Here is a 27,084-nt window from a genome sequence, read left to right as displayed (position 1 = left end):
TTGCTCCTGACTTCCGAAAGGGATGTATGGATTGCATAATATTAAGGTAATTGCTTTAGAGAATAGTTTGCATATTAAGTATGGGAGCTGATCCCATTTCTGCCACAGAGGCTCCTTTGTTCCTGTGTGATATTTGACTGACTTCATTCAGCAGGACTGCTCAGATGGGTAAGGTCATAGCTCTAAATACATACACCTCATTCTTTGATTAATCTGGGACAGTTAATTATCTTTCAGAATTCTTAGTTTCGTGTAGTAATCAGGCTGCTTAATACCCTGAAGAGGAGGATGTGAATTGAATAACTGCTCTCATATGGGAGTGTTGCAAAAGGATGTTTTTGTTTCAGCTGTTCCAGGTTTAAATACATTGTCCTCCCGTTGTTGTTAGGATCATTCCCTTCAAGTCCCTTGATTAACAGTGCCAGTGTGTGCACACTGCAATAATTGTGTGCTATTGTTATTTAAAGGCTAAAGCTAAGCCTGGCTGTAACTATAGCAACATGATCAGTTTGCAGATTAGAGCTCTCTAAATAAGCTTGAAAAATAACTTGCTGGTAAATTCTAGTATGGACCATTATCTCATGGCTTTTTTTTTGTTCTCTATAGGCAGGTTTCTCACGGTATTTGCTGTCTCAGCAACTTTTACATGGAAAGATGGACAAAACTTGGTCTGTGTTTCTAGGTACAAACTCTGCTTTGATACTTATATATTTACTATAATAAACTGATAACCTACAGAACACCAAATGGTAGAATTGCCTTGATCTGGTCTTGGTTTCCTGGCTAGTGGAATGATGAATGTAGTGTAGGATATTGTTGCTCTTTGAATTTAATGGGATCTCAGTCAGATCCTATGGTAACAGATGATAGTTTCCTTACAAACAGACAGTTGTCTACTGTGGCTGTAATGGAAAAATAATTTCAGTCTGTTTTTGCAAGAAAAATAAGCTTAAGGAATTGTGCTGTCTGCCAGTTTCCTCTCCCCCAGTCATTTTTAATGTTAGTCATCTTCAGCTAAATTTGATGTATAGATATAAAGTTCCAACACCCTAAAATTTCAGGAAATGCAATATCTAGGTAGAAGAGAAAGAGCTATATCAATGCCATGGACATGGAATTCAAGTGGCCAGCACATACAGCTGGAGCTTTGGAGCAGCTGCATGGGAGGGAGCTGAGGTATACTCTGAAAAGTATTTGCAGAGGTGGGACCTGCTGGGATATGGGGGTGAACTGGGAGTGCTGAGGAGAGTAGGGAGGGGATATGGAGCAGAAATTCAGGATAGGAAACAAAACTTTATTAGCTTTGCCTATTGCAGAAAACCTTGTTATTTATGTCAGTAGTAGCAGACTGCTGGACAGTAGCAGTTCTAGGGCTTGTGGAAACCTGTACTTACATACTTGATTGGAAGCCTTTTATATTAGTGTGCCCACAGCCAGACTGTCCTTCCAGTGCTTGTGACCCCAGTTCTAGCTGCAGTTTAAAGTACTCCTGTGCAAAGTGGGAGGAACACAAATTCCCCTCATATCTATATGTTTAAAGGGATGATATTGCCAGCATTCCTTTCCAGAACTGTTTGTTCCAAGTCACAATTTGAGTGACACAATGTCTGTGGATTTTCTGTCTGAGCACAGGAAGTACAGGTTCCTGTCTGCTTCCTTAACCTGGGAAAACCTTGAACTTCACAAAGTGGAAGGGTCTCAGAAGAAACAAGAAAAACTTGCTCTCACTTTTGCTCACTCCAGGCTGCAAGGAGTGGTGCCTCTGGAATCCTGCCTGTATTTTTGCTTCAGTTACAAATGGAAATTATTCTGGCACACATCAATGAGTATTTTTATGGTACAGCCATACAGGTCCTACCTAGCCCAGGTATTATGGTCTTGTGGGAGTTTATTCTTGCAGCCATGCTTTAACACAGCCAGCTTATGTCCACTGAAGATGTGGATAGCTACACATTATATTCACTCTCAGATCCATTTCTATTTTATCAACCCTCTACTGGAACCCTGGGCCTTAATGTCTGGTTGCTGAGCACCTACAACTCCCAGTGATTTGTGGATTCTTCCTTCTTTGGATCAGATGTTTATCAGCACGCTGGAAGAAGAGCACCTGCTGGGGTTATATGACTTTTTGCTTGTTCACATTTAGTAAGATTCATGAAGTTATTTCCCAGCTACTTTGAAAGCAACAGGGCAATTTATGCCCCATTGTGATCACAGCACACTCACTTCACTGTTCCAGCTGTTGTGCATCTTACCAAACTCGCAAATGAAGTCAAATTCCTGGCTGCAATTTTCAGTCACACCCCACTGATACTTGGCATTCTTCAGGATGTACCCACACATGGATGAGAAGGGAGATGGCTGATCCTTGTACCAGTTACTGTAGATGATATTTGAAGTGTCCAGCCAAGTTATTGACCCTGCAAACAGAGAAATTGTGTCCTGAATGTTTATTTTCCACAGTAATACAATTAGAGTCAGAGTCTGCAGAGCAGGATTGTAGTCCTGCTCCTACTGAAGCAGAGATGGTTTAGTCTGGGTAATGATCTTCAATTACATTTTATATTGAACCTGATGCAATCATGAAAAGAGAAACTGCCACTTCCACCTGCGCTCCCAGCCTCGAGATTTCACCATTTCCCTTGCATCAGACCGTGCAGCACTTCCTAGTGGGATGAATTGGCTTCCACTGGAGACCTAACCCAGCACATTGGTTTCACTGGGTCAGCAAGCTGGTCTCACTCACCATGTGTTCACACAACCACAAGATCCAATGGAAAGGGTGATAACATGCAACAAGGAAGTGAAGCAGGTAATTAAACATCTTAATATAAATCTGAAGATACAGCAACAAAAGAGGCTTTTCAGCAGATATCTACAATGGGACTTAACTGCATTTTCTACCATGTTAAGAAAGCATCATGAGCTGATCCAATTTTAAAGATGTGATTTTAAAACCACTTACCATCAGTAGTTTCATTCAGCAAGGAGTTTGAGATCAGTCCTATCCACCATTCCTGATTCTCAGCAATATGTTTTTGCAAGAACTCTTGAGTTTCTTCATTTTTAATAAAGACAAGATGCCCTCCTCCTCTCTCACACCAGCTCTGGGCACCTGTGAAGGTTTGCTGGAGTCTAACAAACTCATAGCATGAATGGTTGAAAGCTTGCTGGTACTTTGAACAAGGTATTCCTTCATCAGTTGCTTCCTCCACAGCCAAACTCACAGCAAGAGAAATCAGAACTGTGACCCCCAGCCACATTCTCAACCCAGAGCTGTGCATTGCACTGGTCTTGCTTACCAGGACACCACTCTTTTTGCTGCCTTCTTCAAAAGCTTGAGATGTCATCCTTGTCATGTCATCAGCATTCTCCTTCCTCTTTGCTGCTTGCCACAACAGCAGCAATAGAGCATGGAACAGAACAGAACTTCTAATATATAATTGTGATTGTGCCTGGGGGGTGTTGTGCTGATGCTGAGTGCCTGCACTGACCCTTGGGAGCTCTATTGTACAAATGTCACATCCCATGTGAGATCAGTTTGAGGAGAAGACATTAAATCGTTGCTTTCCTTGTGAGCAGAGAAGATAAAGTTGATATATGCTACTGTTGGACATGTGGAAAAGTGAGATAAAGCTCCTACATCAAAGGCTTCATTGTGTGAACATTGAAGCTGGAGGTCTTTACAACAGCAAAGAGATAAAATAGTGAGAATTGAAAAAAAGAGAAACACAAGGAGTTGTGAGATGGGAAAACACACTGCTTCTCTAGATACATTTAATTAGTCTGGATTGATTTATTTTTAATAATTATTGAGGTGCCTCTTTTAGATGCTAATGCAATGTCTATAATTACTGTAGCAGATCCATCCTGCCCTTCTGTTTACGCATGTGCAGATTCATCTCAGCTGTTCCAAGTAAGCTTCATTTTGAACTGTTGTGTCTGCTTAGAATTCCACACCCCAAGTGAAATGCTCCCATCATCCCTTAAAAGATAAGCTGCTCAGCTCTTTGGGGCTGCAGTATTTATGCCTGCTGGGAGGCAGAAGAGAAGGCCATAACTTAAATCAATGATTTAGGAAAGATGAAAATATTGCTTTAATCATCAGAACTACTTGAGAGCCCTATTAGCACATTCCAAAGGCTGATGATGGACTTTGGGAAGCAAGCCCAGCAACATTTAGGAGCTGAAATCTCTAAATGCATCTCAACTTCCTTATAAAAGATATCCATCAGGTTTACAAAGCCACCAGCTTAATAGAAGCACAGTACAAATAAGGATTTTAGCTATTGTGATCCTCCTGTCCTTGGCATTAACTCCATTGAGTTTGATGCCATTATTATTAATTTATACCACCATAACCCAAAACTGGAAGAACAGGCACTTATATTTAGACATGGGTTAGTGAGCCAGTTAGCAGAGCACAGAGGAATCAGCAGAGTTAGATTGATGGATTCCTGCACTGCAGAAATGCCTCCTGCCCTGCACTGCTGGGCTGTGCCCGTGCCTGCAGTGTGCCAGTCCAGCTCCAGCTTTCTGCCAAAGCCAAGTGCATGCACTGCATCCAGTCAACATCTGAGAGTGAACTTCAATCCCAAGACCTTTCTGGATCTCCAGTTTATGGCTGTCTTGCTCAGCTGAAAAAAGCCGGACTGTTATCAGGCTTTTCAAGATAAAGTTAATTGGAAAGTGTTTAATAGGTAGAAAAATAGTGGGGGATGAGAGGAAAGGAGAAGAAAATACACTTTTCCGGATGTCTTCCTTCTCACCATGCCTGTAAATCAAGAGTTCAGCTATGGAACCCTTGGAGCAGATCCTGCATGAATTTCTGACTGATTAATAGGGAGAGCTTATGGAGCAGCTAAGATGTGAATATTCTGACTGGATTTCCCAGCTCTGGAGAAGGCCAATCCATATTCTAGTTAGCTAATTGGCCCAGACACCCATCCTCTTCCCAGATTAGACTGTGTAACTACTATTATCAGCTGCTTCTCTTGGGGGTGTCTGCAAATTAGGAGTCCCTTTCAGGACCTATATAAATCTTCACAGGCTTCAGTTTGGGAACACCCAATCCAAGTGTTTTATATTCAAGCTGTTGCAGCAGCCAAAGCTGAGGGCAGCTGCATTTAAGTTAATTGGCCACTGTGTGTTTGCATGATGCTTTCTTCAGACTCCCTGCTTCTTCCTGGGCCCTGCTGACTTGCCAGGCTTCACAGCAGCTGGCATCCAGTCCTCCCACTTTATCCTTCTAGATAAGAAAAACACAGCCTGTTTCTGAAACACAAGCATGATGGAGACTGTACTTCAATGTACTGGCTTGGTGATACAGATGTTTCCAGTGGGAGCTCACTTTTATGATAAATGTGTTCTGTAGCATTGTCCAGTTCTTTCTCTGCTGCTGGAAATCTGACTACATGAACATACTAAAAATGCCAGGGCTGAGGGTGCCACAGGCTCTCCCCTGTGACTCTGCTCCAAAGGCATTGAAATTAATGGAAGTCTTGTCTCTGGCTTTGATGGAATTTGAAATAGGCCCTGAAAAAGAACAAATAATGTTTGGAAATGTCTACAAATAAAGCCAAGCTCTCCAAGTGAGTCTACTGTTGGCAATTTCTATAGCAATGTGCATTTTTTCCCTAATCTACGGTTGCTATAAGTTACCCTTCAGCTGCCTGCAGCAGATGGAGAGTGGAAGAAAGACAATTTCCCTCTTTGGCGGTTTGTTAACTTTTTATACTTTAGTGCCAGGAAAGCATTCTGTCAGTTTATTGTTTGCCACAAGAATGAGAAAAGCATTTACATGAAAAGAAAATGCTGCTTTTAAAGCATCAAAATCAGCAGCTAGGGTCTCCAGGAAGAGGGAAACTTCTGAAAACCCTTTTCACTCATAAGTGAGAACTCACTTGATGTCAAGTAAACAGTGCTTCTAGAACTTACCTTCTTGTGGGAAACATGTCTTTTGCATTCTTCCTCAACAGAATGACTTTTTTTAAAAAATAGCTTTCTTATGCCAGAAGTCATTGGCTTTGGAGTGGTCCTGGTCTGTGCCCCAGTGCAGATCACAGATCACAGCTGCATCATGACAGCCTGAGAATGGCCTGGGATTCAAACTGCAGCACTGCAGAATAGCTTAAGAATCCATAATAGAAACCAGAAAGTGCTAGATTTGAAGAATTAAGGAAGTGAAGAGCTGCCAAAGAGAAGGAATAAATCACACCCCTGCTCATTTTGGCTGTTGTTCATTTGCCTTGAGGAAGAGCAAGTAAATTTACTCTCTATGGGAGGATATTGCCATCTTTACATTCCTGAATATTACTGAATATAATATATTGATTTTTATCAGGAATATAAATATCTCTGTGTTTAATTTATTAATTGAATAAACATAAAAATGGAAAACTTATTTCTATTGCTTTGACTTTGAGGTAGAAAACAGATTGTTTTTAGGTATCATGAACTTGAGACAAGATTATGAATACCTCATTTTATTGTGTCATGTGAACTTGTGCAGTGTGAAGAACATTGTTACCCTGATGGGTAGGAGGTACTGAGTCCTGAGCAGACTCTACACCTACACCTACACCTTCCATCTCTTCAGCTGGCTTTAAAAACGCCCATTTGCCAATTAGTTTAAGAAGGTGGATCGCAACCCCACTTCCTTCCTTGCTGCTCTCCTGTGCTGCTATCCTGATGGTGAGACCCAGCTATTGCTGACTGAAAAGGGTTTGGTCTTGTGGCTTCTACTGTCTAATTTTCCATGAGGCAACACACTGAACCTACCAGTGATCCCTGCCAAGCTGCAATTTTGATGTTATCTTGTTTATAAAAACAGGGAAAACAATTCTTATCTGTACAGGGTGCAAGAATTAAATTAGACCTTCATGCCTGGCATGATGGGGTCAGGATAAAGACATGTAGGATTACTTCAGGAGCTCTTGGTTTGAACATCATTTCTGTTTAGAAGATGTGTATGGTTAATTGGATAATTCATCACCTGGATAAGTCCCTGAGGGTCTTCCCATAGGAACTGTCCCCTTGGAAGTGTCTGGCATTGCCTTTAGGCTCATGGCTGGCCTTCCCTCACTACCACAGTTGATGTCTCAATCCCTGCCTCTTTCCCAGCTCTTTCCCCTGTGTTATTGCCTTCAGAGCAGAACTTTGACTGTCAGGAAGAAGAGGATGAGTGGGGCTTAGAACATTTATTGAGCTGGGGTTATTGATGGCCAAACTGAGCCCCAAGTTCACATAGAAAGGAGCAGAACTATCTCAAGAACCTGATGACACCTCATGTGTCCTTGTGATCATATTTGACTAAGTGGCACAATTTAGATCTGCCATTGCTTTAATATCTTAATTAGAGAACTGTTAGAGTGTTAAAGGTGCCCTCTTTGGGTAGAACATTAACTGGTAGATACAAATAGACTGAACTTTGCCCACCACATAAAGAGGTAAAATAAATTGCTTGGATCTGAATTTACAGCCATCATTTACAGCCACTGTCTCTGCAGTCTCTCCAGGTTTCCATAAGTGTAAAGCTGGCCAGTCTTCCAAGGTGTTTCAGTTTCCACCTCTTGTTTGTTTTATTTAATTTGGTTACACATTTTTCTTCTGCTTATTATGAGCTATTTCAGAGCTTACAGGGCATGGAGAATGAGAGGGGAAAAAGCTCTATAACAAGTTGTTTTCATTGATAATGTCTCTTACAAGTAGATATCCAACAGCTTACAAAAAAGATCAGCTTCACAATTCCCATAATGAGAGGACTGGAGGCCCAGCAACCTCTCTGTTTGGGAACACTGTTTTTGTGCTAAGCCCTCTACACTCAGTTGCCATTTACTAAAACCACAAAAGAGTCCTTTTGAGTTTTTCTTTATGTTCCCCCGAAGATGTACAGTAGGCTACTAGGTAGGATAAGCAGCAACATTCATTTCTGTCATTGTACCCATTTGTGACCCCATTTCTACACCTTCAGTCATGGAAGTGAATGCCAACCTTCACGTTGTCATTCTACCCACTTGAAAACACATGACTGAACTGTATAATTTACATATTAAAACATGTAAATAGGGATGTTGAAAGGTGCAAATAAGATTATAGAAGTCTTACAGCAAGGAAGTTTATGTGGGCACTGTGGTTGTTTATTTGTTTTAATGTCTAATGTCTATTTGGGCAGGCTCAGGCTGTTGGATACACAGTATGAGTAGGCCAGCAGTTCCATGCCTCAGCACTTGAAGAGTTTTAATATTAAGTTACTTTATGTATTTATTTTAATGAACAATTCAATATTTCTCATGATAGGTATTGAAACTATGACTGTAAAAAAGAAAGCAATACTTCTGTTTATCAAAGAAATTATGAGATCTCACAAAAACTCTCCTTCCCCAAAATTAAAATCTTATAAAAGAAATTAAAATCTTACAAAACCAATTATTTTTGTCCAAATAATGAGCAAAATAGTACATGATAAAGCAATTTTGACCCAAATAATACCTGGTCAGAATAATATAGAAAAACTATTGTTATTTAAATTTGAACAAACTACATTAGTAATTTACGTTTGCAGTTATATCCGGACAGTGCAAGAGACGTGTTTCTAAACAGTCTGGTGGCAGTTTTGTGAAATGAGATCATGACAATAAAAGAGTATTTAACAAAGATAAGAACTTGTGCTTCTAGAAAGTGAGATAGCAATCAGTGTGATTTCAGCAAAAACAACTCCTAAGTTCGTATCAGTTTTACTATTGAAATTTTATTTGTTAGTAATAGATAACTGTTGATAGCTGAAAGTTCTTAGCACAGCTTAAAGTCATATACATCAAGTCAATTTGACCTTTGTTAATGGGCTTTAATTAGAACTTAATTTCTATAAGCAAAAGACTGAGATTAAAATAAATTAAGTACAATGGAGATAAGGAATTTTATTGGTCTCTTTCTGATTTGTAAGGCAATAACTTGCTTCTTGCTAAGTGAACCAAAAGTACAAAGGTAGGCACAGGTTGTTATTGTTGTGCTAGAAATGCATTTAACTGGCTCTGCTGCCTTGGAAGGCTTTGTTTAGCTTAACCACAGACATCACATCCAAAGTGCAACATCCAGCCTCCAAAAATGTCTTCATGGCCCTTTTAAATTCTGGGAGAGAATCTCAGGGCATGCAGAGACTGGAGGGAAGTGAAAGTGAGAAAGGGCCAAGAGGAAACAGCTTGTGGCCTTCACCACAGCTGCTTAGAGCAGAGAGAAATACAGAGAAGCAAATTTGCACGTGGTGGGGAGCTGGGGACTTCAAAAATGTTGTCATGGAGGGTGAATAGAGAGAGGAAACTGTGGAGAAAAATGTGAGATTTGGTTGGGAGAGCATTTATATTTGAAGGGTTTTGCAACAAGAAGAAACATTGTGAAATAATAAAATTAGAAGTCGTCTAATCCACATCATCTACTGCTGATAATTACACATTATAATTGTAAATCAATGCTTTGATATTTTGCCATTTCAATGTAAAAAGGGGGAAAATCACACAGTTGGCAAGAAAATTAATCTCCGCATACTGTACTAAACTGCTTATTTGTCATTAGTGTGAGGAAAACAACAACAAAAATTATTTTGCTGGTAAATTAAGTATTTTTTACTGACAAGCAGGAAGAACTAACTTCATAAAGCTTCTTTATTTAAGTTGTCCAACATATGAGACAAAACTTTCAGTCACAGACATCTAAAATTAGCTACCAAACACATTTAGGTTGATTTCAGAAGCTGTTGGATATCTGCAGTTCCTTGTTCTTCCATTCAGACAACTTTTAAGACAGTTTCCAACTATCTCATCATGGCTGAACCTTAACCTACATGAACACTTGATGTGGAGGAGGCAAAAGGGTTTGAATTAATCTTTCTATTGCTTGCTTGCTCAATGGAAATCTTAATGTCACTACAGATTAGGTGTCTCACAGGTCAGATAATTAAAACTGCAGCATTAAGAGTGAAGACATAAATGGATGAGGATACACTGAAACAAACATATTAAAGCAAACCAGAACATTGTGGGGAGAGAAAAAGTCCCCTTGACTTAGTGAGAGTAGAATTGGGCAGCTTTGGTTTTTTGCCAGATCCTTTTCAGTCCCTAACATTGCTGAAAAATCCCTTCCTTGCTTTGTGTATGAAGTGAATCAACACCTGAGTGCACACACACTCTCACACATATGCAAGGACCCACATGCATATGTACAGTGGATATGCCTGTCTATGTGTTTGTATCTCCATATATGTGTAGATTTTGATCCCCTTCGTCTCCTACAGCCTTCTGGCTCAATCCTGCTGTTTATTAGTATTACTAATTCAAACAAAGACCTTATATTTTCTCTTCTAATCTGGCTTTTTATTTTGTTATCATCTGCTTCTGTCAGTACTTTCCAAAAAGAGACCAAGGCACGCTGTCCTGATGATCTCCTGGAGTGAAGATCAGCCATCAAACAGACAGGAGGTTTGGAGAATAGGAACAATGTATAATAAATGTGTCAGAAGACATTTATTCTGTAGCACAAATTGTGTTTTGAATAAAATAACTGTTATAGTTTAAGAGATCAGTCAGTCTTAAGAAGTGATGTTAAACATTTTGGGAACAATGGTGATTCAGCTGAAAAAAATCGGATTTTAGGGTAACCCCATATGAAATTGCATAATATATAATTGTGCAAAGATTTTCTTTATCCTTCATGGTCAATGGAGCCTAAGATTTACTCTGCAATCACATGCTTTATATTGAAATAATTCTCTTTCCAGAGGATTTTAAAATTAACGACATTGAATTCAGTTAAGTACCTTATCTAGAAACAAAAGCATGAAGTTAAAAATCTGCCTTAGTTTTATGGAGTCCTGCCATACTTTTATAGGTGGATTTGGGTCACATATGGGAGAATATGGTAGAGTGAAAAGATATTTAGTTCAAAGATGTGCCACTCAGTTGACTCTGTAACAGCTTGTACATAAAGAAATACATCCCATGACTATTCAGTGGTGATAATTTGTTAATTTACAGAACTGCCCAGTTTAAAACCACAGAATGAAAAGAAAAGGATGATCCCCCTGCTCTGAAGTGTTTGTCATTCCCAAAGTGCCAAATCCAGAACGGTGAGCAGAGATTTCTTTTCTTTTCCTCTCCCTACCAGAAATGGTACAAGCATCCCCAGCAGTGTCTAACACTGACCAGGAAAGCTGCGGGAGATGTTTCAGCTACTCCAGCTGTCCCCTGGCTGTGCCTGCCTCCCTCTGCCAGGCTCCTAAGGAACAAACAGCAGAGACAACGCATTTCTTACTTCCCCTTCGAGCCAGCGAAAGAGTTAATTTTAATACGAATGTGCAAGAATTAGAGTGTATGTTCTAGGGATTAAAGATCAGCTATTATAAATAGTCAATCTATAAGCCAGCGGCCACCAGCTCCGGCTGCACTTTGACCTTATCTTTATATGTAACAGGAAAGAGCCGCTCTGAGCCCAGCCTGGGGGGGACAAGGGCGCCTGCGGGAGCGGCGGGCAGAGCGCAGGCACCGGGGGCTCCATCGAACATGGATACGCTTTATGGCAGGAATAAGGAAGAGCACCCAGAGCCCGTAAAAGCTGAGGTGCAGGGTAAGTGAAAGAAAATCTGATGTAAAACCAGCCGCTATTTTGGCGTTTTCTGATGCGTCAAAATCGTGACTCTTCTTCACCCGAGGCAGCGCTGGAAAGGGAAACTGAGAGAGAGGCGCAAGGGAAATTTGTTTAAAGGACTGATCTCAGATAATATTTGTTACCCTACTGAGGGACTTTTCTCACTCCATGAGCATTTCTGTGTACTTTTCGAAAGTCTGTTTGAACAGGACTCAGTGAAGTTGGTGGTGAGGGAGAGACCGGGATTCCGTCTCGGCCGCCCCCACCCCCATGGCTTCGCTCCCGCTTTCGCTTTCTCCCCTGTAACCCTTCCCTGCCCTCCGCTCCCCCGGGGCTCGAAAATCGGGGCTCTTCATCCCTGGCACTCCTCAGTAGCAAAGCACCAGGACAGGATGCCGCAGGGTAGCGTTAAAAAGAAAACAACCGAGGAGAAACTGCGGAGTATCCACAGTTTAAAGTGGCTCTCTAGTCTAGGGATGACACTCGACCAACCCGTTATTTTTCCCCGTTTCTTTTACTTTGCAGAAGACTTTTTTTCCCTACAGCTACAGGAGAGATTTGCTGCTGGGAACCCCTGCTTAGTCGTGGCCGTGTTGTTTGTGATATGCAGTCCAAGAAATGGTTGGAATCTGCCACTCCCAAGTACAAAACTTAAAACTTGCAGGGCTTTGTTTCTGTTCAGTTTCGTGGCTGAATTGGAAAAGATCTTGTGTCAAGTCAGACAAAGTGTTTTGTTTTACTGCCTTTGAATTATTTCATGCTTTTATGGGTTTATGCCTTTCAATTATTTTTTTTCTCAAGATAACAACTTATTATCAAAACACTTGAAGTGATTTGCAAACAAACAAATTATCAAGCCTGATCTGTATTATGCAATAGTTTATTTGAACAAAGACTGTGTATTTCAGAAGGTAACATTATACATACAAGACATTTCTTCTTTGATAAAGAAAAGAGAGCCATGACTCCTTCAAATATTTTGGTAGTCCTGAACTCTGCCAGTATTTTGGCTCCTTGTTACTCAATATGTACACTGTAAATATCACATTTCTAACATCAGCTGCAATTTAACCCATGCTCTGCTACAGCCATGTGATTTTCTGAGATGCTGTTGTTACCATAGTTAATAAATATTTGAGGATTTCACTGTGTCATTAATGTGTCCTCACCTATTACAGAAAAGAATAAGGTCCGCATTTTTAAAGCTGTATAAGCACTTTTGGATGTTGATTTGGTGCCCAGTGTGATTTACAGAAATGCTTAATTCCCACTAAGATGAATTATCTGAAAACCTCACTAGTTGACCCATTGCTCCTTGTTTTTCATATTGAAATTATGTCAGAAATTACAAGGAATTGCACCAGAAATTTCAGAAACTAAATTAGGTCCACAGTGCTTTAAAAAGATCTTTTTCCCTTTCTTATATTTCCCAGCAAAATTATAATATATAAAAATTGCTATAGTTATTGCCTTGGTGTTAGAAAGGGAAGTAAGGTTTAGTTTTCCAGGCTCTTTTAGAAAATAACATTAACAACAACAACAACAACGATGATGATGATGAAGAAAGTTCCTCCATTGTGTCAACTTTTAATGTACCTCATGTATTCCAGAGCTGTAACCCTAATGGAGTTATGCCCTAACAATGGTGCCCCATCTCTGGAATTGCTCAGGGCCAGGTTGGATGGGATTTTGAGCAACCTGGTCTCGTGGACCTGCCCACAGCAGGGGTTGGAATAAATTAATTTTTAAGGTCCACAGGAGGACATTTCTAGCTGTTGTAAAGGGGTTTTAGCAAGAAGGTGTGTCAACATAATCAATGTGGGGTCACAAACTAAATGATAAGGAGAAATGTAAGTTCTGAAGAGATTCTTATGCAAAGGCAATACCCAGAGCAGGAATTGTGTGGAGAAGCAGTATGTGATCCTAAATCTTCCTTCAGGAGTCACAGGCACAAAGAAGCAAGTCAAGCTTTTTATATAATATCTGATATGGCTTTGTTCATCTTTTAAAACCTATTGACATTCTTTAATTGTTATTATTCTGTGATTCAAGTGGTAGGTGATACATTTCTTGCAGGGATTTGATGACAAACATTTATGATTCAAGTCTCAATAGCACTTACACATTTTCAGTACAATATTCATATACTTTATTTGTGTACAAAACACTATATTATGACTAGTGTCATAAAAGCATTTCCCAAATTACGCTATATTATGCTGTGTAATCTAATTAATGAAATTTTAGTGGAATTAATTTAGCCTGAAGTCTAAGCTGATGTGCTGAAAGCCACTGCAAATAATATAACCTATGAAATATGTTTATTTCTGATAAGCTCAAGCTTTTTCTGGCACAAGTAGAAGGGTTTAAATGGATCACTGTGAACTATGAATGCAGGAAGGAAAGGTCCAATTTTATTTGCTTCCTGATAATTAACAAATTACATTCCAACAGTCTCATTTTGTTATAGTAATCCCTGATAGCAATAGTCATGCAGAATGTCACTAGTGCCACGTTTTTGAGTAGGGGAAATTTTAGTTAACCCAAACTCCAATATGATACTGCAAATCTCAACACACCTACAGTCTGTCTGACTACATGAAGCCTCTGCCTTTAGGAAAACTGTCCTGGAACATTCTCCTTGACTAAATGAATACTGATAACTCCTTTTTGGTTATAGGGCAGCTGCCCACTTGGTTGCAAGGGATGCTGCTCCGAAATGGCCCAGGGATGCACACCATAGGGGACAGCAAGTACAACCACTGGTTTGATGGCCTGGCTCTGCTGCACAGCTTTACATTTAAAAATGGTAAGTTGTTGCACATTGGATTGAAAGGAACTCAACAAGCCTTACATTGCTAATTCTGTTCCGAGTTGGGTTGAGGTGTTGTGGGTTTTGTCTGCAGAGTGATGTGAGAGGGGGGAACTGCTGTGGGGGAAGTCTCTCCACACACCCCCTGACACCCCACCCTTGACAGCAGCAGCTGGAATGTCTCTGCAGGGCTGTTTGCAGGGAGAATTACTTGTCCTTCCTTCTGCAGTGCTGAAGTTCAGTGCTGCTCTCAGCCCAGCCCAGCACACACCCAGCCCTGGGCAGGTCACTGCAGTGCAGCCTTTGCCTCCCACCCCAAGAAAACCTCCGTGGGTTCCAGTGGCTCAGCCACAGGGACTGTGGTGCCCAGAGGCTGTTCTGCTGTGCATGGACAGCCCAGTTTCAGGGAGGACCAGCATTCCCCTTTTGGGATTCAGTTGCAGCTATAACAGCTGCCAGGAGAGAAACTGGGCCACTGTGTCACTTCACATGTCAAACCTCACTTAGAATATTTGACACCCTTCAGTCCCTCCTCCTGCCTGTCATCCTTATGGAGGAAACACAGGCAGCTCTCTACCCTAAACAATTCAATTTCTTTTTTTTTTCAGTTAAAAACATTTTTCACCTATTCAGCTGTTACACAGTGAGAGACAGGATGGTTTACCACCTGGATTCTTGTGGCAAAAAATATGTATCTATTTTTTAAATGGGATTTACTCCTGTTATCCTCTAATCCTAGTATTTACTTTTTAGTTCCCATTTCTGTGATTGGAAGCATTTAATGCCATTGCAGGATCTCTAGCCTGTCTAGCTCTACGTCCTTAAAAAAATAAACTATAAAGAAATAGTCAGTGTTTTTTAAATTGCCATTATGTCTTACTTACCTAAAGCAAACACAGCTCACTTAGTTCAAGTATAGTGGAGATTCATTAAACTGTTGATTCCTTCAAGCAATCTGTTACTCCCATAACTAAATTTTTTCCAATATAGGAGATTTTTCACCACCTGTAAATTGATTGTATAATTAATCATTTTTGCACACATTGTTTTATTTGCTGGAACAGTTAATCCAAATCCCTACTTTCTCCTCAAAATTTCCCCAGTGTTAGTAGTGGAAGTCAGGAAATCTTGACAAATTGTTACCAGTCTCAACAGCCATAAAGCCTTTAAAACAGGGAGCTGGGGGTATTGTTGGTTTTATTCCAAACTATTGTTGGCTAAGGGACAGCTGTTTGAGAAAATCTGGCTCTACCTGTGCTAATTTTTTGAAGGACTAAGTATAAAATGTGGTTGAGATCTGTTTGTTCCTCCTCAGGTGAAGTTTACTACAGAAGTAAATATCTCCGAAGTGACACGTACAACTGTAACATAGAAGCAAACAGAATCATGGTGTCTGAGTTTGGGACTATGGCTTATCCAGATCCATGCAAAAACATATTTGCCAAGTAAGCAATGCTTTTCCCAACAAGATTCTTCTATCTACTTCTTTCTTCAGCACAGATGTCTTTCTGTTTACCTTTGACATGTATGTACAAATACAACAGTTAATTTGTAAATTTACAATTGCTAAATATTGAAAAGGCCAAGAGATATGAACTGCCTATGGGTTAGTCTAAAGCAAATATCTTAAATTCATTTTATCACCAATATTTGCTGCTTTATTCAGTAATACAAGTAGATCATATAAAAAACATTTTCTTTCTCCAGTTAGTGAAACATTTTGATACTCTGTAAGGAGAGAAAGAAAAACATTTAGAGATGGGAAAGATACTAATACAAAGTCTATTCAACAAAAAAAAAGAGAAGCATCAATAGCTACAAAAAATTAGAAAAACTTTTTGATTAAAGATGGTTTAACAAAAAGGTGAGGTGTAGGCCACCATGTTATTCTTGGTCATGTAAAATTGGCTGTAGTGATTCACTAATAAGTGCAAATATGTCACCCTTCTCTCCTTCTTGCCACTGAGCTTCCTCTGGTGACCTTGAACCTGACATTTGGTAAGGACACATACACAGACAGTTATTGCAAAAGAGCTGATATGGTAAGTTGTTCCCCTGAGATGAGATTTTCTTCCCTCTTCCAATAGCAATAGAGGAACTCTGGCATTTGAGGTTCACAAGGGTTATAGCAACTTTGTCTTGGCTTCTAGTGACTGTGATGAAATCATACACTGATAAAGGAAACTGTCAAGCCTACATGATGTCCAATCTTCTTTGAAATCATAACTGCGATATGGAATAACACTGGTGACAAAAATATTACATTGGGGAGTATATAAATTCATCTATTTAATGAAGCTGAAAAACCTACCAGCTTTTAGGTAGGAACTGGTAGGCCAAACTTTCCCAAGATAGGCACAGGAGAGTGTGTAATTAATCCATGCTGATAAACCAGTGCATGTCCTAGAGGTGACAGCAGGAATGGGCCTGGGTGCCCATTTGTGCGTCAAAACCAGTTACTTGCATGTCCTTAACCCTCACCCAGGCCATGGGCATTGGAGAAGTCCATCTCCTCTGCTCTCCCAGCCTTTCCAGGGAGCTGGGGACAGCAGGGACAGGCAGCCCTAGGGCTGTGGCACTGCAGGGTCACTTGTGCTCCATGTGGGGGAAAGGCAGCTCTGGCTTCCGTGGCTCTAATGAAATTTCCTCTGGACAGGGCATTCTCCTATTTGTCTCACACCATTCCTGAGTTCACAGACAACTGTCTCATCAACATTATGAAAGCTGGGGATGATTTTTATGCTACTGGTGAGACTAACTTCATCAGGAAAATTAATCCACAGACTCTGGAGACATTGGAGAAGGTACAAACCACCATCTGTCATTCTGGTTCTTTGTCTGCTGATGAATAAATTTCAGGCTGACTCATGAGGATGCTTTAACATGTTCAGGACACAAAATGCTTTTCTTCTACTGTTGCCTTACTTTTGAAATAGTGGTAAAGTGAAATAGTGAAGATACAAAAAGATAAAAGAGATCTTTTAAGAACTCCTGAGTTAAAATTTAAATCTCATTTAGTTTGAGAAAAGCTGGGCTTTGAGCAGTTTCACTTGTACATAATCTGGGAAGGTTGCAGGAATAATAGCACAGTTACATGATTATTTTGGGTGATTGCCATTATTATGTATCTGTAGTTATAAAATTATTTACGTCATTAAAAATCAGTAGGTCAGTTATATGACTATTTTCAAGGACCTTATGTAAGATTTTATTTAATTATTAAAATGAGAACTTGAAATATTGAAACATATACAATGATTTTTTTTTCCTAGCCCACACTACAGTTTGAGTCCAATTTCCAAACTTTAGATAAAATAGAAACCTTTTAGCTCCAGCAGATTGCCAGACAGCTCTGTTAAATAAAGTGCTTTCAGGGTGAAATAGGCATTTGCAGAATAACTTGCTTAGCTAATCCTCCTTGATGTTATGTGGCTTCAAGGGAGAGGTGGCTCTAATTCAGACTCTGTGACTTGATTTAGCCTTGAGTAAGGAGATCATTTGAATACCTTTGAATACCTACACAAGTATTTTGGTTTAATTATTTAAATTTCAAAGCTATTTTTAAATGGGGTGCCAATATAAGGCTAAAAATCTGGTGGTTTTGTGCTGTTCACTGAGATCAATTTTCATTCTCTTACACATCTCTCAAATCTCTTATTGTATCATTTTCCAGGTTGACTACAATAAATATGTAGCTGTAAATTTGGCAACTTCTCACCCCCACTATGACAGTGCTGGAAATGTTCTCAACATGGGCACTTCAATAGTTGATAAAGGGAAGACAAAATACCTTCTATTTAAGATTCCTTCCTCTGTACCACGTAAGAAATATGTGTTATTGGTATTTTCTAGAAACTTGTTAGCAATTTCTTTTCTTCAAAGGGCAAGGGTGGTGATACAGCTGTTCTAGTAACCAATGGTGTTCATTTTGTTAATTTCAACTTATTGTGAACTTCATATTAACTGCTTAGCCTGTCTGGGCAAGTGCTGTTACAAAGGCTCCTCTTGAGTACTGTGTAAACAGGGTGTTTCAGTAGGAAGAAACTTACTTTTAAATGAAGGTTCTAAAGCAATTTTCTCTATAGGGCAGTACATATAATTTGAATTTGTGAATTTTAATTTCTTTGTAAATGAAAATTCTCTGCAAATGTTGATACTATGATTATAGTGAAAGCATGATACCAAATAAAACCTAATATAGAGTTAATTCCTCTCTAGCCTGGCCAATACTGGCCCTTGCTGAAATGCTGTCCATTGTTCACAGAGCAAATCCCATGCTCTTTTTCCTTCAAGATCTTTTTTTGATATGCGTTGTTGAAAGTCATCTGCTATTGTGTTGCCTGTCCCTTCTTGAACAATCGAGAGGCCTTCTCCCAAAAGACCAGTTTGCAATTTCTAACTGGGGCTCAAATTTGGGAATATCTCCTTAGAAGTTAAAAAACACAGGAGCATTTGAACACCTTTTTAAAGCTGCTGATTTAGTTAAACATATTTCTCCTCCAAGCTGGAACTTCTGAAGACAGTAATCAGTGGAATCAAATCCCAGGACAAGGGGGCTGTGCCTGAATGGATCCAGCAGTGACTTCACTGCATTGCTTCCTGCATGCAAAGTTCTACGTTAATTATACAGCAGTAAACAAACATTTTCTTAACAGGAAAATGCAAATAAAACTTAAAGGAACTAGTTCTTCCCTGCCTGGGAGAAATTCAAGCACAAATTTGGAATGGAATTTATTAGGAATATGATTTTAATTTTTATCATTCATCTTCAGAACATGAAAAGAAGAAATCTTGTTTCAAGCACCTGGAAGTGGTTTGCTCTGTCCCTTCTCGCTCTCTGCTCCACCCCAGCTACTACCACAGCTTTGGAATCACAGAGAACTACATTATCTTCATAGAGCAGCCCTTCAGACTGGATATTCTCAAAATGGCAACTGCTTACATGCGAGGTGTGAGCTGGGCTTCCTGCCTTGCCTTTAACAAGGATGATAAGGTACTTTTCTTACTGCTGAGCAATGGAATCAGGCAGGCCAGTGACCTCTTCCACACTGTTCTGTTTTTCATCTGGTTCATTCATTTCAGTAGTCATTTGTTGGGTTTTTTTCAAACCTTGACTGTCACAGTTGCACAATTTTTTTAGAAGCTGTATGTTTTGGAATACTGTCTCTCATACCTAGAAATTTCTCAAATAAATATTTGATGCTGAAGCTCTTGAGAGAGAGGATAGTTTGGCATTGCTAGAAAATACTGTGTACTAGCAGAGAAATTCCAAGCTACTCTAGCATTTGAGACAGATCCAGTTGCTCCTGGTCCAAACAAAATTCTGCCTATGGTGGGTGAGATCTGCTCCAGGTGCATTGCATGTGCTGGAGAGCCCCACTGGTGAAAAAGCCTGCCCTGAACAAAAGAAGAGTCTTTCACTGTGGAAACTGAGGGAAAAACTGTTTTCTGAGGATTTTATTTCCACATGCTTTGGGAATCAACACATAAGACTTGCTGAGGTACAGGGCACCAGCACCACAGAAACTCTCAACCAAGGCAGATTTATTTAACTTAAAAAGAGAGCAGGGGATTTTCCAGGTTTTTCTGGAAAACGTCAGTCCTCAGCCTAACCCAAATAGTAATTTGCAACAGTAAAATGAGCTTAAAGTTTTTCCACACTCATTTTACTGCTGTGTTTTCTTCAGGTTGGAACCCCTTGTCTGCTAGCAGCAAACCCTGAGTTCTTAATATCCTTCAGTACAAATACACAGGGATTAGAGTGTTGATGGCTACCATTAGAAAACAGTTTTCTTAATAACTATTTGTTGATTCTGAATGGCTTTAAATAATGTTTTCTCTCTTTCAGACTTGGTTTCACTTTATAGACAGGAGGACTAAAAAAGAAGTGTCCACCAAGTTCTACACCGATGCATTGGTGTTTTTTCACCATGTAAATGCTTATGAAGAGGATGGCCACATTATTTTTGATATAATTGCCTATACAGACAATAGCTTATATGACATGTTTTATTTAAAAAACCTGACTAAAGACTTTGAAGAGAATGCCAAACTTACCTCCATACCAACCTGCAGAAGATTTGTGGTTCCTCTGCAGTGTGACAAGGTAGAAAGAAAATGACTTTTTAACCTGTTTTCTGATTGATAATTTAAAATACATCAGTGTGAATAATGGGTGTATTATTAGTTACCAGCCCTCGTGTGTAAATTTCTGATTCTGTGATACCCAGAGCTTGCAGAAGGTTTGGTTTTTGGATGTCCTGTGGGAAATGGCAGTGGGCAGCTGGACATGGTTCTGTGGATTGGATCCTGGTGCTGACACCATCCACTCTGGAGAACAGGGCTCTGAAGAACATGTCATTTTCTTCCCAATGAGATTAATTGTTGTATGCCATCAAACAGAAGCAGACAGACCCACTTGGCTGCTAACTGCAAGGGCATGCATGAGGTTTTGCACAATCTGTTTCTTACATTTCACTGGAAGCCCACATACAATACATGCATGCTCCCAACTGGTGCAATGGTTCAATTAAAACTAGAAGATTTCATTTAAGTGTGATATATAGCAGGAAGAGAAAAGATTTTATCTTTTAGTTTAATTTAAAGCATCACTTTACATCATTGTTTGCAGGGAAGATTTTATACTGCCCAGCAACCTGGGCAAGTTTCTGCCTGATACCTTTGGAATGGATATTACTTTTTCTTTCTACATCCTAGAACATTGCTGCCCTGTTCTTTTCTCAGAAACAGCTCTGCAGCAATGACAAAGGATGTGATGGATCACACTAGCTGTTCTGCAATCTTAAGAATTCAGCAGTGGGACATTATAGAGTATATCACACCTATTTTTGCACTTGATTTTTAGCAGGTGCAAAAACCTAACCTTGGTGACTTGCAGTGAAAATTTGACACCTTGTTCCTTGAAACCCATCTTCATTCATTAAATTCTCAAATTTATCGTACTTCTGGACCATAGCCATGTGCATCTAAACATTTCTAAGGACTCAGTGTGATTCAAAATAATTATTCTATATTATAATAAAATACTCTGAGTGCACCAAGATTTCTAATGAAAACCTCAGAATCTAAAATGCCATAAATTGTTTATATTAATATCAAACCTGATGAAAAATCTAACTTAGAAGAGTATTTTTAGAGATCCATGACATTTCCAGCATTTTTCTCTTTCAGGATGCTGTAGTGGATTCTAATTTAGTCACACTTCCTTCTACTGCAACTGCTGTAAAGGAGAAAGATGGAAGCATCTATTGCCAACCTGAAATCCTATGTGAAGGTGAGATACATCCTTTAAATATCTGGTGCTACATCCGTTTATTTATTTATTTATCATTGTATTAATACAGGATTCCAAGTCTGATCTTGCAACTATTAATATGGCTTGCAAATCTACTTGTTAAAAGACAAATTTTAGTTAAATAAGCCTGTTATAAGTAGTACTTCAAGTTTTGCTGCATTTTATAAAGATTGCTTTTGAAAGAGGATTTTTAACCTTTTATCAGGGCATAATAGCAGAAATATGTAAATACAAAATAACCTAAGGTGAAAGTAATTTCTTAGAATGTTAGCCTCCAAGTCTATCACAGTTATAAATAAAGGAAAAAAACCAAAAAAACAGAAAAGCCCTCATAAATTCCAGTCTAATGAATCCCTAAGAATAAAAAATTGTTGCCTTTTGAACTAACAGCTGTGGCTTACTTATGTTAGTACCCATCTTCAGATTCTTAGAAATTCGGACATTCAAAATCTATACAACACCTTTATTAAGTAGTTCCAAGGTTTTTTACAGGGCAAAACCTCCTGAAGATTGGTGTGTCTATATAGATGTACATTTGAGGTTTTCTTTTGTTTTATTTCTAAGTCTTGAGCTTTCTTTTATGCAGGGATAGAACTGCCTCGCATCAACTATGGCTACAATGGCAAAAAATACAAATATGTCTTTGCAACACGAGTCCAGTGGTGTCCAGTTCCTACAAAGGTATAAATAACATTTATAATGTCAGTGTTTTCCCATTGATGAGCCACTCACATGCAAAGAAACACTAAATGCCTAAATTCTCATAAGGATAAGTTCATGTTGTACCATTTCCTTCATAAAGTATTCATAAACTCAGGCTTCTTAGTCCAGCTTTATGTTCCATGAAAGTCTCTTGAATAGCTACTGAGACCCTCACTCTTCTGCTAAATTGGGCTGAACCTTCTGTGATGTGCCAGGAACTACAAAGAAGAGAGTAGGAAAAAGAAGTATTATTTACATGTATATATATTTTTTCCCTCTAGGAAGCATAGCAGAAAAATAAGATATTGCAATACTACCTAATAAATTTTAAATATTAAAACAATATCTAATTTTTATATTTTGCTGGCTAGTTCTCTATTAGAGGTAGCAAATGCTTTGTTTACGTGTGTATGATGCCAGGAGACAGCCTGGAGTACAAATAGATTAACAGGGAAAGTATTTAATTACGATGTAAAGATTAAACAAAATTAAGCTAAATTAAAGATTTAAATGTATGAGTATTATATGGACAAACTCACTCTTTACAATTCTTGTTCTGTCACTACAAGGCAGCACAAATTGAAGTCACTGTTGGTTCTTGCATATAATTTCCACAACTGATTACAAAATAGAGCTGGATTTCTGCATGATGCAAGAAGATTTATTGCAGCACATCTGACAATAACTCAAACAAATCTGCAAGTTCATTATTTACAGTGTAGATAATCTTTGCTTGACTCAAATATAATAAAAGATGCTGGTAGGAAGATCTTTTTTCACATCAGTTGCAGTTTAATGAATGCAAGAACAACAACCTAATCCTTAGGTAAAGTCTGTCAGTGAAAGTGCTGTCATCTTGGCTAGAAGAGAGAGTTCTTTCTAATTCTTCCTCCTGTAATTGGAATAGTTTCAGTTTTGTGTAAACATATTTTTTGACTAAATATCAAAATGGAAAAGAATAGAACTGCATCTCTATGGGTAGAAAAAAGGCCTTAATGGAATTGAACTGAAAATGCCAGGCATCCCCTCTGGCCATTGCTTTGGCCACTCAGTGAGATGAAAATCCACACTCTGCTCCTTCAGAAAACACCAGTGTCTGCCTCCCTGCTTTGATCTTTACACCTCACTAGGAACAGCCTTTCTTCTGGCATGTGTACCCTACTGCACAACAGAAGGCCTTGAGGAATATGGAAGTAGCAATAAAAGGAAAATAACTCACAGGATTAGAAAATGGCAATTTAAATCCTGTTTCCTACTTTACTACAGAATCTCAGTGACTTGGAACAAGTCACTTAAATATTCGGTGTCTTGGACTCTGCAGTGAGGGACATTACTTACAGTGAAGGCTCTCTTGTGGCCTGTTAGCATTTGTGAACTATTAAACACCATAAATGAAAGGTGCAATTGTAACCTAGTGAAATGAAATTAAAATAACATTGTGTGGTTATGCAGCCATAAAATGTGACTTCAAAATGTAACATTTTCCTGGTGTTTTTTCTTGTGATGATACCTGCCTTAACTCTGAGCATTGGTCTCCCCTGCCAGCAGTCTGTTCATGTTGTACCTTTGGAAAAAGCCACTGCCAGGGTCACTGACTTTTTTCTTTTCTTGTCACAACCATGTAGATTGCAAAATTTAATACCCAGACAAAGGAAATGCTCCAGTGGGGACAGGATGACTGCTGGCCATCTGAGCCTGTTTTTGTTCCCAGACCTGATGCAAAAGAAGAGGATGATGGTAAAATAATGACAACCTTCTGAAAACTGGGGTTACATGAGTTTTGTATTAAATCTTACAAGATTCAATATTCTTAGTCAAGAAAGTGCTTCCACTTTGAGATGGGGTTATCTTTTCTGCTTAGTGAAATTTTTTACATTTCTAATTCTTCATTTGTGTGTCACAGGTGTTGTTCTGACCTGTGTTGTGAAGACTGATCCAAAGGACCCACCCTTCCTACTTGTCTTGGATGCTAAAACATTCACAGAGCTGGGTCGAGCCATAGTGAATGTGGAAATGCATATGGACCTGCATGGAGTGTTTATACCACAGCAAGACATGAAAACTGAGACTGAGTAAAATCTATTTGTTATATTGCACAGACTGACATAACCTTCTACTGAATGTGGGATAATATCCTTCAGGAACAGCCTTCTCTTATGATAAGAAATGACTAATTATAACCTCCTCAATATCTACATATAATCTCTTAAAAGAGACAGAAATGACTTTATTACAAATCATTGTGTGCACAACTGGTGTATCACAATTCCAAAAGAAGAATTATCAATATGAAGTGCTAATGTCGAATACAGCTTGTGGGGCAAGGAATAGGAGAGAAGGGTAACAAGAAATGTTTTATTTGAGTAGAACAAAGCTTTCTGAGCAAATGAAGTACTGTATTCATAGGGTGACACATGGCATGAGTCACTCATGTCTGCAGGTCATGTAACTTCCATGGGCTGTTGCAAGACTGCAGCTGACAATGAAAGTTGTCTCCTGCCAGAAAACCTCATGTTAAACTATCTACCATGATACCAGTAATTCATGGCAATATATTCTCTTGGTGCTTGATTTCTTAAACTCTACCCTAACCAAAGTATTATGCTGAGGTGCTACATTTTTCTTATCCAAAACCCAACCCCTTCCTCCAGCTTTTCTAATCATTTCATGGTGTATTTTTAGCTTTTATGTTGACAAAACCAAGTAACTTTATTGAAACAGAGTACATGGTTATGTGTAGCATTCAAATATACTTTAGTGACATTCAATCTTAAGCAGTTTGTATTTAAATCAGTTTTCCTTGGCAGAATATCTGCCATGGCATTTCATGTAACTAGATGATTACATTGTGTAAAAAATAAGAATTGTTTGCTATTGCCACTATTCTCTGTTAATAGCAGTATGTATGTGAATGAGGGCAGTGTATTCCTAGCAGAACTCAGACATCCATGTGCAACAAACAGTTTAGGGAAAGAGTGAAAGATCTAATTTAGGCCTCATCTGAACCCCACAGTAGCTGAAACTAGAAGCTGTTATTGCCATAAATAAGCATTTCTTTTATGCCTGCTTAGGAGCACCCATGTTCTCACATGTGTTTATCCTTGCCTGTACCAGATGCTTCCTAATAAAAGTGCACAACTCTGACTCACAGTCACAATTAAAATGCACATTTCAACATAAATTTCAAGTGCCAAGCACAGTGTGACTGGTTGTGTTACAGAAATTGCATTTCTTACCTACCCCCCCACTGTATTCCTGATTAGAGTTATTGACTTTTCTTTAAGTGAGAGATTTTTTTGCTTTGAATTTTATTTTCTCATTGTAGATATCTTTGCTGTTGGAGGCATGTTTACTGATGGAGAAAACCAGGTGCCCATCCATCCATTTTGGGTGTTTATCTGGTCTGTCTGTTTCACCACACAGATCAGGTACCTTTCACTTCGACACACACATCCCCTCAGTGCTGCTCACAGTGTTTGATAGGAAGGAAACAGAATGAAATTGTTGTCATTTATTACCTCCCCACCACACGAGAATCTGTGCTTGGTGACCTGTTTGTGATTACTTAATGTGTTTGTGGCAGAGCAGGAACTGAACCAACATCATCCACAGTTCCTGTAACAACCAGACCTCTGTTCCTCTGCCTAAGTCTTTGCACTTTGTTAGGATAAAGCTATAAAGGCTATTTTTAATGTTAAAAAACCCCAACACTGTGGTCAGATCTAGTTAACATATGCAGGTTTGGACATTCAAATGTTTACATGTTCCATAAAATGGAAATAAACACTTCAGTAAGGTGTGTGCAGAAATAGTCACTTTTATTGTTTCCAAGGCATATTACCATTAGTATTTAATAGAACTTTATCTTCTAAAGAAGAAATCTAATTCCATTTTTATAAATAATATGGAACCAGTACTGGAAGAGAAGACTGACTTGTGATATTGGCAAAAGACATCAGCTCTGAGGTTGTTTCTTTTCGTATGAAAAATCTTGGATTTAACAAAGGTCCACAAATACATTTCTAGAATTAAAAGATGGCAATAAATCAAAAGTCTAACCATTATTACAGATTTTCTTCTAAGAGTTTGTCTCTAGAATTTCTTCTGTAGTACTCACAGGGTTGTTTTTGGATAATCATAGGTTTGGATAGGAGTTACTTGACTTCTGAGGAGAGAATTTTTACTGGTAGAGATGACAGGATAGGGAATACACTCATCATAAAAACAACCTGTAGTCAAGCAAGCAACTGTGTTATTTACATTCATGTAAAAATAATGCAGAAAATAAATGATAAGAACTTGTCTTGGGTATGGTTTTTTAAATGAGATGTGCTCTCTTCCCTTGGTCAATACTACACAGGATTTGATTAGCATTAAGTTTGTAGTTAACCTGAGGAGAAAAACAGTGATGTAAATCTGCATTTGCTAATCCCAGTATCCTCCTGCAGCAGAGACAATAGGAATAAAACCATACAGCTAATCATAAATTTGTTCAAGAATGTGTTTGGTGGTTGCAATACCAACCTGATGAAACATTTACCCTGAATATGGTAACACACTATCATTTCCAGGCTGACAGAAGCAAGGGGAAATGCAGATATGCTTTGCCAAGTGGCTG

At 38.9% G+C, this 27,084-nt stretch overlaps 2 protein-coding genes across 2 annotated transcripts in view; one reads left to right on the top strand and one right to left on the bottom strand.

Annotated features, from left to right (window-relative positions):
- PKD1L2 (polycystin 1 like 2) overlaps positions 1–3,415 on the bottom strand; it is a 35,501-nt gene extending 32,086 nt beyond the window's left edge. Inside the window, 3 exon segments of the mRNA XM_030955878.1 lie at positions 2,256–2,420; positions 2,966–3,373; positions 3,376–3,415. Coding sequence (XP_030811738.1) covers positions 2,256–2,420; positions 2,966–3,373; positions 3,376–3,415 — 613 coding nt within the window.
- BCO1 (beta-carotene oxygenase 1) lies at positions 141–26,705 on the top strand. Its single transcript, XM_030955879.1, has 14 exons — positions 141–168; positions 10,396–10,472; positions 11,028–11,119; positions 11,464–11,616; positions 14,318–14,446; positions 15,765–15,894; positions 17,106–17,253; positions 18,123–18,270; positions 19,222–19,442; positions 20,298–20,555; positions 21,641–21,743; positions 22,351–22,445; positions 24,092–24,203; positions 24,370–26,705. The coding sequence occupies exons 4-14, from the start codon at positions 11,553–11,555 to the stop codon at positions 24,540–24,542; spliced, it is 1,581 nt and encodes a 526-aa protein (XP_030811739.1). The 5' UTR covers positions 141–168; positions 10,396–10,472; positions 11,028–11,119; positions 11,464–11,552; the 3' UTR covers positions 24,543–26,705.
- The last annotated feature ends 379 nt before the right edge of the window (positions 26,706–27,084 follow it).

Source organism: Camarhynchus parvulus, chromosome 11, assembly GCF_901933205.1.
Source record: "Camarhynchus parvulus chromosome 11, STF_HiC, whole genome shotgun sequence".
NCBI classification, from domain to species: Eukaryota; Metazoa; Chordata; class Aves; order Passeriformes; family Thraupidae; genus Camarhynchus; species Camarhynchus parvulus.
The sequence above is the reverse complement of the archived record's forward strand: the minus strand, read 5'-3'. Positions and strand labels throughout refer to the sequence as shown.